This window comes from Zonotrichia albicollis, chromosome 1, assembly GCF_047830755.1.
Source record: "Zonotrichia albicollis isolate bZonAlb1 chromosome 1, bZonAlb1.hap1, whole genome shotgun sequence".
Classification (NCBI taxonomy): Eukaryota; Metazoa; Chordata; class Aves; order Passeriformes; family Passerellidae; genus Zonotrichia; species Zonotrichia albicollis.
In genome coordinates this window covers 6,169,502-6,187,750 of record NC_133819.1, presented here as the reverse complement: position 1 = coordinate 6,187,750, position 18,249 = coordinate 6,169,502, and the positions used below count along the sequence as shown (strand labels likewise).

The 18,249-nt window shown below is 42.6% G+C and overlaps 1 protein-coding gene across 2 annotated transcripts; it reads right to left on the bottom strand.

Moving 5' to 3' along the window:
* Positions 1 to 1,014: 1,014 nt before the first annotated feature.
* Positions 1,015 to 14,671, bottom strand: NUB1 (negative regulator of ubiquitin like proteins 1). 2 transcript variants are annotated; one of them, XM_014270267.3, is made up of 16 exons: positions 14,448 to 14,671; positions 13,156 to 13,299; positions 12,200 to 12,317; positions 11,951 to 12,112; positions 10,648 to 10,706; positions 10,051 to 10,121; positions 9,127 to 9,309; positions 7,560 to 7,648; positions 6,482 to 6,588; positions 5,428 to 5,614; positions 4,954 to 5,061; positions 4,653 to 4,805; positions 3,628 to 3,774; positions 3,248 to 3,343; positions 2,289 to 2,481; positions 1,015 to 1,685 (listed from the first exon to the last, which is right to left on the bottom strand). In XM_014270267.3, the coding sequence occupies exons 3-16, from the start codon at positions 12,314 to 12,316 to the stop codon at positions 1,522 to 1,524; spliced, it is 1,836 nt and encodes a 611-aa protein (XP_014125742.2). In that variant the 5' UTR covers position 12,317; positions 13,156 to 13,299; positions 14,448 to 14,671; the 3' UTR covers positions 1,015 to 1,521. The 2 variants fall into 2 exon arrangements, with proteins under 2 accessions (XP_014125742.2, XP_005480498.2); XM_005480441.4 differs by lacking the exon at positions 13,156 to 13,299 and having other exon boundaries at positions 14,448 to 14,669.
* Between the last annotated feature and the right edge of the window lie 3,578 nt (positions 14,672 to 18,249).

Here is an 18,249-nt window from a genome sequence, read left to right as displayed (position 1 = left end):
TCAAAGAGGAGAATTGCTGCATGTGCAGCTCAATGCTGCCTTCAGTGCATGCCCAGGGCTGGCTAATGCCAGGAGGTTTCAGAAGGGAGGAGCAAATTTGTGTTTCCTCCTCCTTCTTGTTAAAACTACATCCATGACTTGCACGTTTTCAATTCTAAATTCTTTTCTCTATTCTGTTTTTGCTCTGCATTTTGTCCAGGGGTTCCTGTAAAGAAAACAGGATATAATGAGCTGAAGCTCATCCTGCTGGCTTTGGAAGTCCTTCAGCTTTCAGGGTAGAGACACAAAGTCATTCAATTTTTACAGCGCTTGCCTTGATAGAGAAGAATGAAATGCAAATAATTCCTTAACAGTGTAATCACTGCCTGGATTTTGCTGTGTTTGGCTGGGGGGATCAGTGTAAAAGCCCAGCCTGTGCTGCAGCCCGTTCACTCCCCGCGCTGGAGCTGAGCAGTCACCCTGCAGGCCAGGGCCCTGCTCCTGCAGTGCAGAGCAGGTCACGCCCTCGTTTCCCGGCTGAGGAGACACTGCCACACACGCAGCGCTGATGTTCTGGCTGGAAGTGGAGAGCGCGGCCGCTTCCCGGCTCCCACCGCTCCAGACGGGGCCTGGGCTCCCTCTACCGGGAGCGTGGAGCCATGCAAAAGGAATAAACCCCGTCCAGGCAGAGCAATGTCTGGTCCCGGGGCAGAGGAGTGCCTACACGGCAGGAAAAGCGATGTTATAAAACCACTGAAACCCCAAGTGCTTCTTCAGAACGCTGGAGCTGGACACAACCACTGAGCCAGCACCTGAAGCAAGCTCTGTTCAACAGCTGATTGCAGAATATCCTGTCATCCCCCAGAAATCCATCAACCTCAAGCCACACACCTGCAGAGATTTAACAGAGCTGAGGGAAAGTGGCTATTTAGTAATAAAAGAAATTGCAGTAGATCACTCCCCCAGTCCCAGGACAGGCCCTGCCAGGTGGTTCCCACTTTTTTAACAAAGCACAGAGGTCTCTCACCGAGGGCAGAAGCAGCACAGAGTTACCTTTATTGCCTGTGTAACACCTGTACGAAGGGACAACCAGAACACGGTATAAACCCATGCACAACAGATACATTAATGTCTCTTAGAAATCCTTCAGAAGAAAACTTGGAAAGCTGATACACCTCTACAGCCTCATGAGCTAAGGTTTCTCGTTTATAAACTCATGTTTTTCTTTTAAAGCTGGTATTTTAAAATGGTATAGAAATGTTTCTTTACTAAGTGAGTTAACTTATTTCACAATAAAAATATAGTTTAGTTCTATTAAATTTTCTTCTGAAAATAAATGTTTCTATTTTTCTATGACAATAAATTACAATGTATCACAAATGTAGGCTTTAAGCAGAGTTACAAATAAGCAGGAATTAAGTATTCCAACTATACTCTGATGGAATTCAAGGCCCTTAGTAAGAGATAAGCTGAAGGTGCATTTATAATCCAAACTCCATTTGACAAGGTAAATACATATAACTGAAGTAGATTTAATGGGATTTAGTGCTGCGGTACTTGTATATAGGATAAGTATTCATGAATTATCTGCTCCTCTTCCTCAAGTGTTAAATCCAGATAATCCTCTTCATGTTCAGGAATATCCTCTAGGATTTCATTGACTGCATCAGTCTCCATGTCTTCATCTGTTGGGGAACTAGAGGAACCTTCCAATAAAAAGCAGCAGCAGTGAATTCACCAATGAAAGAAGCCGGTGCTCTCCCTGTTTCACCAGTGTGGCTGTTCTGCCAGCCCCTTCCTGCACAACCACCTCTTACAACTACTCTGCAAAGGACAGGGCAGGAAGGCCATTTTTCCTTATTATTTAAATGTGGTGTAGGAAAGCCTTTAATTACACAACAGGGATTACTACAGCTCTTACAAATAACGAGAGAAAAAATACATGCAAGGTTGTTCTTTTTAAGTGGAAAGTTATCAATTCTGGTTCGGTCCTGTGAGGGAGATGATGGAGGAGTATGGAGGCAGGCCAGCCACCTGCAGAGCACAGGTCTGGAATAAACTCCTCAGCCCTGCCCAGGACACCCTGAGTGTCACCTCTTCTCCTGGGCTGCACCTGCCCTGTCACCTCTGGTCCCTTTGTCACTGCAGGGAACAACAGCTGCCTTCCTGTAACTGTACTCCCAATAAAAGCAGCCTGAGGCATTCCTGCAGCCCTGTGCCACGACTTCAGCAGAAATTGCTGAACTGTGTCCTACAAAAGCCAGAACAGCCTTGCCTTCCCTTCCCACCCTGCTGGATGCAACACTCACCTGCAGACTCTGTGAGCAGGTCCTTGGAAGAAGTGGATTCCTCTGATGGACTGGACCCTTCTGAGGACAGCAGCAGTGAAGGGGGAAGAACTCCCCCATAATGAGCAAGGGTTTGGGAAGCCACGTGGATGTTCCCTTTGAAGACCTTCAAGGCTTGCTCTGCCGACTCACGGCTGAAACCCATGTACGTCAGCTGCAGGGGGGAAAAGGAATAACACAGAAAATGTGGGAAATCCAAGCTCATCTGGCACCAGGGTCTGACAGGAATCTGACTCTGCAGCTGACAGTCATCCTCTCACACAGAGAAAAGCACTGCATGCCAGGAATTCCAGGACACTGACTCTGGCTTACTGCAACAGTTAACAACAGGGCAGTGACCTATTAAAGGCATGGGGATGTTGAGCAGGATCAAGAGCCTCTTGTCTAGTACCAGACCAATTCTTTTTCTGTTTTTAAAAGGAAACTTCAAAGCACTCCAGTGTATCGGGGGGGTGCATGTGTTTTTCCTAGGCAATACAGTTTTCTTGCATGGCATCAATAACACAGCCACTCTAACTACAGACGAGCTTGTCAGACAGCCTGTCACGAGAAATACACATTTCAACTCTTTCCCTTGTGCACTGCAGAGTTCAGAGACTTGAATAAATTTCTCACTTGCTTGTACGGAAAAATTTCTCCCTTGTCTTTTTTGGGATAGAGCATTACAGAGCATACACCTTCCCTCCACATCCACGCATGGCAGGTTGGTGCAATGGGCAGGAAGTACACACAAATTACATGTTAGCCTGAGTGACTTCAGCATGAAGAGTGAGTGGATGCCAGGCCCTGGAGAGTGACAGCGTGAGTGACATGGTCCAAGAACACTTGTACAGCTTTACTTCAGGAAAATCTGCAGTCTTTGCAAGCACAACTCAGAAACAAGGCAACCAACTCACAAGAAAGCAAGTGGTCTAGCTTACTTGCTCAATACTTTCTTGGGAAACCTGAAACTGGTCCGTGGCCACAGAATCATCATCATCATCTTCCAAGAGTAACTCAGGATTGTCAAGAATAAACTGCAAGAAAACAGAGAGAGATCAGAATAAAGTGACAGAGCTACAACAGTCCTCAGCACAGTTGTGTATGCAGCCCAATGGTTGATATAAGCAAACCTCAGCCAATTTAAGTGACATCTGATTTACTGGGTTAGGAAGTGCAAGTTCAGTCATTACAGTTCAGAAAAGAGAGCTATGAACTAAAAAATGTAGACTACAGAAAATAGGAATCTGCTAAACAATTAAAAAAAAACCCCAACCAAATTTCTTTTGTACAACACTACTTCTACAGAAAAATCACTTACCTTAAAGGCTTGGTCCAGGTTTCCCCGTGTCTTTTGAAGAGCTATCTGAGCAGCTCTCTTTGAGTAGCCCATACTCTTCAGGGTATTGATGTCCTCCAGTCGCCGCCGCCTTTTAGCTCTCTCCTCCCTCCTGATCTGCGCCTTTTCCTGCAAGAGCACAGGCATTGCAAGCTCACTGTGCATGGGAATGCTTTAACACACAGCCTGTGCATGAAGGGCTTCTTGGATTTTTTTTGCTTCAAGTTTGAATCTCTTGAGGAAAAGGCTTTTTTTTTTTTTTTTTTGTAAATACAGACTGTGCTGCCAGACACTGGTGCCTAAATAAAGCTGCATTTCCATGAGCCAGCCCTGTCGCCACACTTCCGCTCTGCAGATCAGATCTGGTGCCATCACAGCTATTCCAGGCCCTGTGTGGTAAGTGACAAACCCATTTGGCAGATGGGCCCACAGACAAGACTTGCCAAGGACAGACAGTCAGAACCAGGCAGGGAGCCAGGGAGTTCTGTTCAGTCTTCCCTCAGCCAGTTGGCTTTTCTGTCCACACTTCACTGTCTGAAGTCTAGAAGTGCCTCCTCAGCTTACCAAGCATCACTTCAGATCTGGACAGCACTGTCTTCACTCATTCTAGCACAAAAAAATCTTTTCCCTCCTGGATCTTCCAAGTACAAACCCACAACAGGGGGCAGCCAAGCCTGGGAGTGTCAGCTTGGTCCTGGTGGTTTATTCCCATGTCACTGCTGAGTAGCAAACACTGGTGCAAAGCCTTCCCATGTGCCTCTGTAGCACAACCACAGGTCTTTGGCACTCTTGTCCCATCTGTTTTGAGACAGAGCTTCCCCTGTTAGTGCATTAAGTTTTGGTTTCAAACTTGTGCCGACACATCCAACTGTCAGCTACACCAACAGTGCCAGAGTGGGATAATCCAAGTCCTTAAGTCAGCACCACACTGCCCTGGCCACACAACCCACATCTCATGGACACCCCAGCTGAGGTGATCTGTGATTGAATGCTTTCACTGCCCTTACCTCTCTCCTGTTGGTGATCAGATTGGCAGCATGCTCCACATTGCCGTGGCACGCTCGCAGGGCAAGGCGAGCCTCCTGCTCCGAGAAGCCCAGGAGCGACAGGCGATCCACTTTGTCAGGATCTATGGACAGCTCTCCGTACAAAGAGGATGCCTGGATATGGAAAGGACAAAATGACACCACTCACACTGTTAAAACACAAACAAAAAATGCCTCCCTGTTTCAAGAACAGGTTGGAGATGGAACCCCAACTAAGGGGCTGCAGTGAAGGACTCCAGAGTTTTACCCAAAGGTGTCTTACCTTCTGAATGTACTCCGCAGCCTCCTTTTCTCTGCCACTGTGGTAGTGCCCAATCCCTTGAAGGAGGTAAAGCCGTAGAAATAAAACCTTCTCCCGACCATAGCTTCCCTAAGGAATTGTTTAAAAAAGGAGAGGGGACCATGTAGATAGAAGTATGTGGTAGAACACCAGTTCATTATCAACAGAACACTCTACACATTTAGAGAAGACACAGTCTGGGTTTGTGACACTCAGTGTGGACATAAAGCACCACACCTAAACCTCTGCTGATGTCTGTGCAGATAAACACAAGTTTGTCATGACCTTTTTGCAAGGCCCAATGTTTTCCCTGTGCTGACAATTACAGAACCAGGTACAGGCTGATGATACACAGTAAAACTTAAAGCTTCTAAAAGCCAGTCTTGCAATACTTGAACAGTAATTGAATTCATGTAGGAAAAAAATCCCACCCTAATTAAGTCAAACCCAGCATACTTTGATGTCAATAAGCCTCTCATGGTTCTCTCCATAGCATCTCTGGAAGCATCTCTGTGCTGTGGACAGCTTTTTCTCTGCATCATCCAGGCAGTCCAGCTGCTCCAGACGGAAGTAGCACCACACTATATCCAGCTGCAGCACAGCGTAATTATCAACCGTGTTCAGCAGCTCCGTGCTGCACTCACTGGGAAATAAAACAGGTAATTTTTTTTAATGGAAGAGGGTTGTTTATTTCTCCTTCCCCCCACCACTTTTTAACATTTCTAAAACAACACTAGAAGTGTGCACACTCATGTTGGAGAAAGCACACTCTTTGTATCTGAGGCAGGCAACTGATGCCAGGGGAACAGGAATCAAATGCTGATCCCCCATTCCATTCACTGACACCCAGGACTGATGCCAAGGCTACATCTTAAAGCATCACAGTAACAAAATGAGCTGTGGCTACTGTTCAATATGGCACCTCTAAAAGCATAATGGAATTAAACCCTGTGTAATCTTTGGGAGGACTGAGAAACTGCCTCAGTGTACATGAACATGCTGAGAACTGTGCCAGTCTCCTTGCACACACACACAGATGAGAAACAGACAGGGACAGTATTACTTTTGGGATCTCAAAAGAGCAATTTAGGGCTCTGACAACTGATAGGAAATGAATTTACTAGCAGAAGGCCTGGTATGGTTACTGACCTCAGCTATCTGCTCCACCTTTTACAAGAAATTATTACTTCACAGGAGCAACTGCAAATGAATATCCTTAACTGTCTCTCAAGCTAATGCAATTTATAACCTGGTACAGGAATATCGACAGTTTCTGTTTATGCTGTTATGAAAGATTAACTTGCCCAGAGGCAGTATCTGTTTCAGCTGTTCTACATGAAGCCACCTGTCACTGCAAGTCAGAGCTTTATCTGCTGCTTCCCATCTGCAAGAGGGGGTGTGGAGCAACCCCAGGCAAAACTGGCCCAGATTTATATGCACAGGTAGAGGCTGTGCTACTCCTTTATGGGCTGACAGTAAAGACAGACACAAGGACTCAAAATGTTCTTACCAGAAGTGTTTATCAGCATCCAACAAATATGGCAGTGCTACTTCATATTCTTTCTTCTTCATTAATGCTCTGCCCTTCTCATGGTAACCCATAGCCAGCACAAGTGCCTAGAAAAACAGATTGAGACTTTTGACTGCAGCTCCCCAAATCAAAGATGTCAAAGGAAATATCCAGGAAATATCCATCAGAGTCCTTGCTCTTCCTAGAAAAACACCAGTGCTATCTCACACTGCTTCACACTTCTCTCCCATCTGATAACATCAGATACTGTCTAGTTAAAAGCAACAGATGTTACTGGCACAGGAAATGCTGCACCAAGCTCACTTAAAGTATGCAACCCCAGAGAGATTCTCAATGGTGAGTGATACAAAGCTCAGCATTTTTCTGGGTGCTGCACTTTCTGACAGCACCAAACTTGTTTTGCTTTGCTATGACAATTACCTGGCAAAACCTAAGAACTCATCTTCTAAAAAGCCTCAGAACTGAAAATTAAATTTTGAGTGTGGCAGGAAAACACTCCTGCAGTATAACAGATGAAAATGTAATAATAATTGTGGATAGAAACAACCTGCAATATTTCCTCTGATCCTTGATCAATACTGATGAAATCTCGTTCACTTAAAGCATCATTGGATGCTTTAAGCCTTCAGGTGAATTATTACATTCAGCATTTCATCAGAACAGCATGCAGACTCATCAAGTTTACAAATGGAAATAAGGCCTAAGAAACAAATTACTTTCATGCCTTTCTAGGACACCCAACATTTATAACAACACAAAGATCAACAAAATGAAAGCTTGTCTGAAACCCCAAAGTAAGATATGGAGCACACAGGGGTCAGTGCCAGATTAGACCTGCAATGAGATCAGGAATCAGAGGTTGTCTCCAGATGACTGAAATATTCCCCACCACAGAGTTCTACTTCAATTGTATTTCAAAACTATTTGTATTAAACAAACATCCAGTGGGCCCAGGGTGACACCCCCAGAAAGTCTGGCTGCATTTCAATCCCATATTTTAAATGTTTCACAGGTTTAAAGAGTCACCTTAGTCACATTGTAAGATGCCTTCACCTACTTTTTTAGCTTGAGGAGGAATCTGAATTGACCTTCCAGTTTGATTAGCTATATCTAGGTATGGGACAGAGTCTGGATCCAAGTACTCCTCTGAAAGATATAAAAAAGTTTAAAATTTAAACACCACCTTCAACAGAGCAACTCTACTGCCATTAAGTATATTTTAGTAATGTTGTTAAACAAAACAGCAAACAACAAAAGACCTCAGAATTACATATAAAAGCTGCATGTCTGTTTTTCTGGACATACCAACTCTGGCCAGGTAAACATGAGGAACTTCTAGAAAGGTCACTGTGGAAAAGGCTTTGTGCATGCAGAAATTTAGACACAATATCAAAAGTTCCATGAATTACAAAGAAGTATTTTTCTGCAGAAGACAAAACATTTTACATAACATAGCATTCAAAATGATTTATCAACTAAAGCTAGAATATTTTAAAAATACAACTGAGCACAGTTGATAAAGCTGGGAAAAAACACAGCTAAGTATTTTCCCTCCCCACATGTTTAATGCTTGTTATCAAACTACCAATTTTGTTTTCACTTCCATTTGATTTACAATGAAAAGATGATTTTTTTGTAGACAAAAGACAGTTAAGGAAGAGTTTGTTGAGATTAAAAGCTTCTGCCCTGTGGTTTCTCTCACGTGAAACAAGAGGATTGTTAAACTCTCAGTGCACTTCTCATAGACCCTTCAGCCTGGGAGCCCATTACAGACTCTGCTCTTTACTCAGGCAATGGCAAAAAAATATAAAGAGACCCAACTCAGGATTCAAAATCTGGGGTCTATACCATCCCTTATGTACAAAAAAGGCAAACACTTCTGTCATGTGTTCAAAATCTGATTTTGTGGTAAGAAACCAGAAGTCACCAGGTTTGAAGCTTTGTTGGGGTGTTTCTGCATTTGGCAGGAATTCCTGACCTGCTCAGCTTCACAGCTCCTTGCTTGTGGATTTGTGAAACAATGGAACAGAGAAGTGATTTAAACTCACCACCAAGCACTGCAGCTCACAAACACAACCTCATTTTGAAGAATTATTACTGTTAAATTACCTAGATCCCTTTAACTTAATCCACAGTTGCCAGGAATCAGCATCCCAAGGGAATGAGAACACCACAGCCGTGTGGCAGATGACAGTGACAAATGAGCTGCTCTGCACACTGAAACCATGGTTACACACAGCCATAGCTAAACTACAAAAAATAAAGTGTTTCATGACTTAAAACACATTATGCACTGTGCTTTTGTCTACAATAAATCTAAAGCTTCTCACAAGTCATCAGTCCCTTAACTGCCAAGTGCTAATTAAACTATTGATTCATATTATACCCTTCTCAAAGTGCCAAAGTTTTTTGTAGTGTTTTAGTTGTGTGAAAATGGTGGAAAAAAAAGTTTTAGCCAACTTAAAATCCAGTTTTCAAGTAGGTAGAAACCTAGAAAAGTGTGACCTGAAATTCAGCCATGGTATAGGCACTCTTCCATGTTGAAAGGCCTGTGAGAATGTAATTTTGGATGCACAAAAATTAATGAACACCCACCTTCCCCCCAGTCCAACAAGGCCACTTACCTCTCTGTGCTAGAATTTCCAAGCCCTTCTTAGTTCTCTGCATCTTGTCATTTATTTCTTTTTCTTTCTTACACTGAAGCTCTTCCTCCTGAACTTTCCTTTTGGTTTCCTCATCACTCTGTTCCAGTTGAAGCACCATCACTTTGGCATTGTGTGTGACACCCTGATCTTCAAGGGTTTTACCTGCAAAATAGAGTGTGATTAATATAATTCAACTTGTGGAACTACTGAAAAGTAGTAAGAAGTAAAGTTGCAAGACTTGAGAACTCAGTCAAAGCCCCTAAAAATTACTGACACAGTCAGCAATATCTAGAATCAGTCTTGCATCTCAAAAGTGCTTTTGAAGTTACTGGCATGTTTCTTTACTTGTTTTTTGTTTTTAAATACCATTATTTATATTTCAGTTTATTGATCTTCAGGCAAAAACTGCAATAAGAACATGTCCAGGATCATACACCACAAGAAAACAGGACAGAAAAACTGGGAACTGAATCCAAGTTCCTTCTGCCAATTCTGTGGTTCTAATTCTGATATATTCCAGGGCCATCAGCAAAGAAAAAGCTCTGTCATCACTTCCTACATGTCTGACAGGTTGAGCATGGGCAAAGCATTACAAAAAGTCTTTGAAAATGCTCTTATACAATAAGGTTTTTGAAGAAATTTAGAGTTTCTCTTAAATGTGCATTTTCAGTGTTTCAACACTAGAAAAGGGGATTTTCTACATTCATTACAGTATTCCTTTAATTGATCTAATTCTATTTAAGAATTTGGATTATTATAATTTAATACACTTCCTGTAAAGCAGAAACCAACAAATATAACAGCTGTTTTTTGGAAATTAATAGAGTTGCAAGGCATTTTTTCTTCTGAGAAGCAGAAAACTAGAAAACTATCATAAAAGTGTCTTTAACTAGAGATACATACCCAGATCAAGCTGCTTCTTATTTATGATTATTTTGACAGCATTTTCTTGTAATGCATATTCCTGTGCTATCCTGTGAAATGAATAATTTCATAAATTAACATTAATTTTTAAGCTTATACAATATTATTGTTTCAATAGCAATAAAACCTAAAAATAAGTGCTTAAAATTGTTGCTACAAAAGGCTGCTAGAAGTAAAATAACACCATCAAAGAGGATTATGTACTATATAGAGAACATAATATATATACAAAAAGGGAAAAAGCAAAACAGAAAAGAATCTGATTTTTTTTAGGCTTAAAACCACAAAAGAAAGAGAAAGTAATGTTCAGTGTTCAGAGGATCTGTCTGGTTACAGACTTGGAACACTGGTGCTTGCTGGGGATTTACACAGAATTATCTTCTTCCTGTTTTCCATCTGTTAAAGCACAGCTGCTCCATAGAAGAACTGCCCTACAGGGACACTGGACATCCTGTTCAGAGAAATGCTAAGAAAAAGCTTAAATCAAACAAAAAGTGGGTTTGTTTGCATTCTTTTAAAATGCTCTGTGACAGGGTGGTGTCTCATGAGAGGAGCACAAAGGGGGATTGCACTTACTGGGATCTGAGCTCTTTGCCTGTGATGAACAGACTGGTCTCCAGTGGGATCTTCCTGCTCTGTAGTAATTGTATTGGGTGGGGAAAAGAAAGAGGGAAAGAAAAACATGATACCAATATACTCTGGACATTTTCTTAATTAGCTGTTCTGCAATAACATTTCTTTTCCAAATAACAATCATATTTATGGCTGGACATACATAGTAATAATCTCCAGTTCTGTACTTGCTATAATGCTAAAAATAAGCATTATAACAGCAGGATATTCAGAATTAAATAATTCTAAATTCAGAGCCAAACAATTTAAATTAATTTAATTATGCACCTCCAATCTTAAATGTGCTTTGCAATTATGCCACTCACCTGTGACTGGCTAAGTTATGATTAATTCCTATTAGTGTCTCTGGTCCCAGATTAGATAAACTGGAATTTTAAATTAATTCATTCCCCTATTTGCCCAGCAGCATTATAAAGTAGAATTATGAAACTATTTGGTTGTTTTAACTGCATGGCAATCACTTAAAACTCTCTACCCTTTAGCCCAGGTAATTATTTTTCACTACAGGAGCATTTTATGCATGAAAATAGGAGTTGAAACCTGACTCAAAAAAGGCAAAAGTTAATTCAGTTCTCTGTTGGAGAAGATTTTAGGAGCCTGCTCTAGAAGGCTGAGCTTGGAAAGGGCTGCCCAGGGAGGTGGTGGAATCTCCATCCCTGGAAGTGTTTAAGAAATTTCTGGAAGAAGCACTGAGTGACGTGGTTCAGCTGACAAGGTGGTGGCTGGTAGGGATTGGACTCGATGATCTTGGAGATCTTTTCCAACCTTAATGATTCTGTAATTCTATCAATCCATGAAGGGAACAGGTGAGTGCATCACAACAGAAAATCCTGCTCCTCATGTCCAAGTTCAAGTGACATCAATGTGCTGAATCAACTTTAGGTATTCCACAGCTAAAAAAAATGCATCTGTTCTTTATTGCTAATACAAGAAGTTACATGAGAAGGAATCAAATTGAAATAGACACTTAAATCTAATTTACTTTTCTTAACTGAAAGATTATTTGCCATTAAATCCTAAAGGGAAAAATTACTCATCTCCTCAGTATTATATTTCTTTGCCATGCTATTCCCATATACCTGGGAAACTAAAATATGCAATTTCCCCCTCCCCATTTTTTCTATACCTGACACAGATCCCTCATAAGAAACACCAGAAAAAGCTGTAGTGAAAAAAACCTTAAAGTAAACCTACTCAAACCTCAAAATGAAGCTATTTATGCAGACTTTTCTGCAGTGTTACTCACTTTTCTACGAGGCAGATAGATATCAAGTCTTGCAATCCCAGTCACTTTAAAATTCTCATTTCCTGTCCCACGCTCAATTGCTTTGCACCGGATTTCTTCCAGCATATTCTCTGTATCATTCCTATTGATATTCAGCTTGGATGAATATTTTTCTACAAGCTCCTGAAAAAAATGACAAGAAAAACTGGGAAAATGCACCAGCAGTATGACATGGAAGATGTATGACATCAACTCAGAGAAAATATTTACCTTCATCTCTTCACCAGCTTCCTTTTTTTCATTTGTGTATGGTGGTTTCCATAGCTGAATTTTGTCCTCTCTTAAGCAGTTTGTCAGTTTTGCTATCAAATACTTCTTTTGTGCCATTCTGTTAAAATAAAAGCACAGTTGGAAGGGAAAAGAGAGAAAAAGAAACAATCTTTTAATACAGCTTTCCTGTAGTAAGATATTCTGCTTTTGAAGAAGTCTAAGTGACATTCTGGAATTCTGCAATAAATGAGGAGTATTAAATTCATTCCATGCATTTTGGTGGGGAGGGGAAACTGAGGCCAAACTATAAGAAAGAATAATTGAAAAGAGGGTGAAATTTGGATTGGAGTAGGGATAACTTACAAGGGCCCTGTCATTTCAAGACAAATTAAACCTCTTCCTACTACCCCATGTGAACTGGGATTGCATCAAAATAAATAAAAATTGACAATTCAGTTGTTCTGCCCTGCTCTGGATCCACCAATTCTGTCTCAGCTCAGACAAAGCAAGAAACTCTGAGTTAATCAGCATGACCCTGGGGAAAAAACCAAAACATCCCAAAAAGCAGGGAAGGCACACAGAGGGCAAGGAAAGCTGAGTGCAGAGATCTCAACAGAAAAAAAAACCCCAAAAACAAACTCCAGGTGCGTGATAAAGCATGGGAGAGTTGTGGCTCTTGGACAACTTGGGAAATGTCCTTTAAATTAGACAGAAAAGCATTTAAAATATTGGCATACATGCACTAAGGTGGCCATGAAATTCAATTAATCAGTTTCACTTTTCTCTCAGAGTGGTTCCCATCTTTCATTCTTGTTTATTGACCCACATATCTCAAGAGAAAAGGGAAAAATTCCCTCAGTTTCAAAAGCAGCTCCTGGCTCAGAAAAACACTCCTTCAGGAGGTAAAAAAAGTAGGCAAATATTCAATTTATGGTAAGTTTACCTGTCAGCCTTACCTCAAGCCCAGTTTCTTGGAGCTACAAAGAATTCCCTGCAAACTGCACTGACAAGTTTCCCCTAAAGAGGAGTCAGAGGGATGAACTGGGCAAGTGGATGGTTTAACAACCCTTCCAGCTGGATTGCTGTCATTTGCACAGTGTCTGTCAAAACCAGAGACAAACACACATTCTTTTTCCTGCTGGGATGCCTCTGCTATTATTTCAGAGCCAAGGCAAACAATGGCATTTACAAAGCTAAAAGTGACAAAACCACTCCATTTTCAAAACATTGCTATTAATGCAGCTTTCCCCCGTTCCCAAAACACACCAGGGAATTCTCATTAACAGCCTATAACCATCACTTTCCCTCTTTTAAGTTATGCTGAAGACCTATTTTATAGCCACAATTCTGCTTAACATTTGCAAAAAAAAGTTACTCATGGTTTTGGGTCACTCAGATAAAATTTAAAATTGCAATCTATGCTTAAGACTAAGAACTGTAAATACAGGTGACATTTATAAACTGGTCATTCACCTGTTTATCAATACTATAGCTTGGTAAGTTTGTGATTTCTAATTAATCTGTCAAAACAGAAAACACTACTGCAGTCTTCAATTAAACTTATTCCTACTAGCACTCTATTTAAAAAATAAAACTTTTGCTTTCACAAACACGAAACCTATGATTTTATATGTAACATTTCTAACACTTATAATAAATTCCATCACTAAATTGCATTAGAATCCACAGCAAAAACATTTGTGACTTACTCTTCAATCAGCCATGAAACGCCACAAGAGCTCCTGAGGCAATTTCACTTTCGCTATGAGTTTAAAGGGACTTTCTCAAAAGTCACTGGGGTAAACAACGGGGGAATTTCCCCAGCAACGCTCTTAATGCAAGACTCAGCTGTTGTAAATAAAATGTCACCCTCTTAGGCCAATTTTACGTGAAATAAAACAAGTGGAGAAGTAAGACGCGCGAGCTAAGATGCAGCAACCAGGTTCAAAAGGCAAATTGCTCACGGAAGGAACAGGGGGCTGTCAGAACGGGTGGATAATAAAGCAGGACACATCGATTTTCCCTAAAAATGAGGCAAGCACAGCTCTGACACACTTCCCCGCGGCTGGCGGAGGGGAAGCACTGAAACAGCCTCACGACCAAACCCTCAGGGACGGCAGCTCCATCCCTGCGGGCCGGGGCATCCTCATCCCTCCCCAGGAGCGCTTCCAGCGCCTCCCGTGCCGGGGCAGCGCCAGAGCCCCGCTGGCCCCGGGCTGCCAGCACGGCCGCGGCCCCGGGCACCCACCTGTGCCCCGCGGGCTCGGCACAGCCGCCGCCGCCGGGGGAAGCTCGGGGGCCGACGCAGCTGCTCCCTGAGCCTCTTCCCGGCAGGAGGGAGGCGAGGGCCGCGGTCCCTGCGGGAGAGGATGGGCAGCGGCTCCTACGGCAGCCCGGAAGGCCCAGGGAGACGGGCGTGACGTGGGTGAAGCCGCGCTCCGCCCGCCATGGCGGCCCTGCCCTCACTCGGAGGCCCCGGGGCGTGCCCGCTGCTGCCGGGCGCGCAGTGTGGCTGAGTTGCCTTGGGTCGGGGGTGCTGCGGTGGTTGGTGTGTGCGTGCTTCCCAGCGTCGTGAAAAAGAAAGGAATTACAGAATCACAGTGTCAGTTAGGCTAGGAAAGAGCTCTGAGGTCATCGAGTCTGACATATGGCGGAACGCCACCATGTCAGGCACACCGTGGTGCTGAGTGCCGTGTCCTGTCTTTCCTTAAAATCAGCAGAGACTGTGACCCACCACCTCCATGGGCTGTCATTCCAGTGTCTAATCTTCCTTTTCATGAGGAAATTCCTCCAAATATCCAACCAAAGCTCCCTGACACACCTTAAGGCCCTGTCCTGTTGCCCTGTCCCTACAGGGATACCCCATCCACGTGTAAGAGAGGTGCCAGGAGCATGGCCCTGTCCTGTCCTCCTGTTCCTGAGGGGATTTACCCCGTCCATGTGTAATAGAGGTGCCAGGAGCACGGCCCTGTCCTGTTATCCTGTCCTTGAGGAGATTTACCCCATCCATGTGTAAGAGAGGTGCCAGGAGCACGGCCCTGTCCTGTTATCCTGTCCCCGAGGAGATTTACCCCATCTATGTGTAAGAGATGTGCCAAGAGCATGGGCCAGGCTCTCCTTGGTAGTGCCCAGGAATAGGACAAGAACTAACAGGCAGAAACCGGGGCACAGGAAATTCCACCAGAAAATGAGGAAAAACTTCTCCCCTGAGCAGTGACTGAGCACTGAACAGTTTGCCCAGAGAGGCTGAGGAGTTTCCCCTCACTGGGGATATTCCAGAACCATCTGGAAACAATCCTGTCCCATCTAGGATGGCCCTGCTGGAGCAGGGAGGTGGGACCAGGTGACCGCTGTGGCCCCTTCCAACCTGAGCCATTCTGTGATTCTGTGAGATATAACCCATGAAACAGCAACTTACAAGTTCTAAGTGACATCCAGTTGTTAAAAAAATAAATTAATTATTGGTAGGATTGCCATGTTAAGGTTTAGGGCTCGACATGTTTCAATGATCTCAGACCTTGGGGAAGGTTAACAGAGCTTGGGAAGAAGGAGCTACTACTGAGAGTGGACACAAAGAATGCAGAATTTACAAGCCACAAGGACGTTTGGCAGAACTCCCAAGATAAGGAAGAAATAAATAAAACCAACTCAGTAAATAACTGTGCTGAAATCAGCTCCAACTGGGTAAAAGGTGGTTCTGGCAAAGAAACATCGCAACAACTGACCCAAGAAACCCACAGATTCAGAAGATGAAAAAGTGCTTATTAGCATAAGAAGTGAGAGAATCATTAACCAGTAGAAGATAGAATACTAATTAAGAAAATAACTATCCAACTTGTAGCAGATCAATAATAATGGCTTTGTTTGCTAAAATGTATAAATAGTAAGAAGTAAATAGTTAAATAAAGAGTAATAGTAAAAAAGTAAATAGTAAAATGTTTTGATAGTGGGTGTGCTTGATTTGTGGAAGACCACCAGCACCCAGGCTTGTACAACTCAAAAATAAATAATGTCTCACTCAGATATGTAATTATTGACTTGTTGCACACTGTTTAATGTGACAACAGCAGGACCTTCTGGCTCCAGAGCATCTGACGGCTCATCCCTGGGACATGATGGGGGTCCCCAAGGCTTCCTGAGGGATTGTCCCTCCAGGAGAGGCTGGGTTTGGGTTGGGGGTGAAGGTTCTGCAGCCACCCCTCACCAGCCACCTCTGTGTGTGTGAGGCAGAGATGTGCAGGTTGGGTTTTTTTCTGTATTTTTGAAGGCAGCAGTGTTGCAGGTGAGATTTAGCATGGGAGTTTGTATTTCCCCATCAGTGGGGGTGGCAGGGTCTTGCCTGGTTGTGGGGCTGTCAGAAGTTAACCTGGGTTCAGAAACTGGGCTGGAAGAACATGAGGGGTGTGGAAAACCTGGTGCTAAACACCCCGTGGTGCCAAACACCACCTCAGGTTGAGGCAGAGCTCCAGTGTCACTTCCAGTCCCCAAAATGTCCAGGAATGGGAGCAGGGAGCACAGCTCCAGGGATTTGGCTGTACCACATGGCTGCTCAATACTGTGTTTTATATTTCAGGTCCTCAGCGAGCTGGGGCTCATTTCTGGAATGTTTTTGGTGCCTGTAAAAGACAAACTTTTCTTTTAATGGGTAACACCAGTTACAAGTAACTCATGTGGGCTAATTCTTTCGTGTGACCAGCAGCATGTTGTCCCAGCAGCAAAGGGATTTCATTCTGTTTTACTCTATTTTATTTATGTGTGACTGAAATAATTGCTCAGCAGTGTGATTTATTCTAGAATGGATGGACCTACAGGACTGTCCTAACATTTTCCTTAGGAAGGCAGGCAAACTACCATGAGAGTCCTGTTTCCAGCTTTGGAATGGGAACCTCAGAGGGATCGTGGGCTTGTGAACAAGACACTGAACTAGAATTTCAGGATTCCATGTTCCCCCATGTGCATAAATCAGTAAGGCTTGCCTACTGACAGAGTAAATTTGCTTTATGGCAGCCTTGAGTTCAAGTGCTTGAAACTTGACTACATCTGTGGTGACAGCTCCTGTCCATGATGGCCAAACATGAAGTTAACAGGAAAGGATTTGCAGATCAGGTGCCTTTCAGAGGTGGGACTTCCTAGTATTTGAAGTTTTAAGCTCTTTTCTTATTTTTCTGCTTCATTTTCATTACAGCTGCTTTAAGAAAAAACCCCTGTAATTTTCTTGTTAGACAATTGTGTGTGTGTAATATTCCAATCTCTTGAAATGTTAGTATAGCAACTTTTCTCACAACTGAAACTACCCCACTAACAAGTGAAAACTTAATGAAAATGCTCTTTAATAATGTCCTTGGAAATTAAATTGAAAGATTCTCCAAAGGCAAAATGCCTTTTCTAAATTAGTTCCAGTCAGTATGAAGCACAGTAATATCCTAGAGAAGCCTGAGGAAAGGACAAAGTGTTTGTATGAAAGAGTTTACAAAGGAGTTAGTTACTTAGCCCATGCATAAACCTGCACTGACTTTAAAACCAAGGTTTTCAAGGTCCATGTTTAATTAAGATAACTAAATCAGTCAAAGGACAATGAAGTTTTTGAAGTATTTCCTTGCAGGTAATTTCTCATTTCATGTGGACTAATTGTTATCTAGTATTTCTCCTTGTTATATCTATTAGGTATATCTATTCTTTATTTTTTCCCCTTCTTAATCCTTCTTTAAATACTTTAACTACTGTGAAGAAAAAACCCCAGTTACTATGATGTCCCATGTCTACCCATCATGAAATAGGGAGACATTTTCCATCTCCAGTTTTTGTGAAGACTGTATTTGAAAAAGAGGCATGTCTGAACACTTGCAGCCAGAAGTGGGTGATACAAAGATCCTGTTTGTGTCATGGAAAAGCACCTACAAGAAAGGGTCTCCTCCCTCTAAAGATCTTGAAGAAGGGGAGACCTCATTAGTTTTCTAATGAAACACTGACAATAGATGGGAAACAAAAATATATTATGGTAAAATTTATGTATCATAAAGGAATTGTATTTACTAAGTCTATTGCAACAA

Excerpts from the sequence above, each read along its gene's own strand:
- NUB1 (XM_014270267.3), bottom strand. The coding sequence starts at position 12,316 with ATGGCACAAAAGAAGTATTTGATAGCAAAACTGACAAACTGCTTAAGA. Across the intron at positions 3,775-4,652 it reads TGATCACCAACAGGAGAGAG|GAAAAGGCGCAGATCAGGAG; the intron begins GTAAGGGCAGTG and ends GTGCTCTTGCAG. Across the intron at positions 1,686-2,288 it reads CCTGCTCACAGAGTCTGCAG|GTTCCTCTAGTTCCCCAACA; the intron begins GTGAGTGTTGCA and ends TTTTATTGGAAG.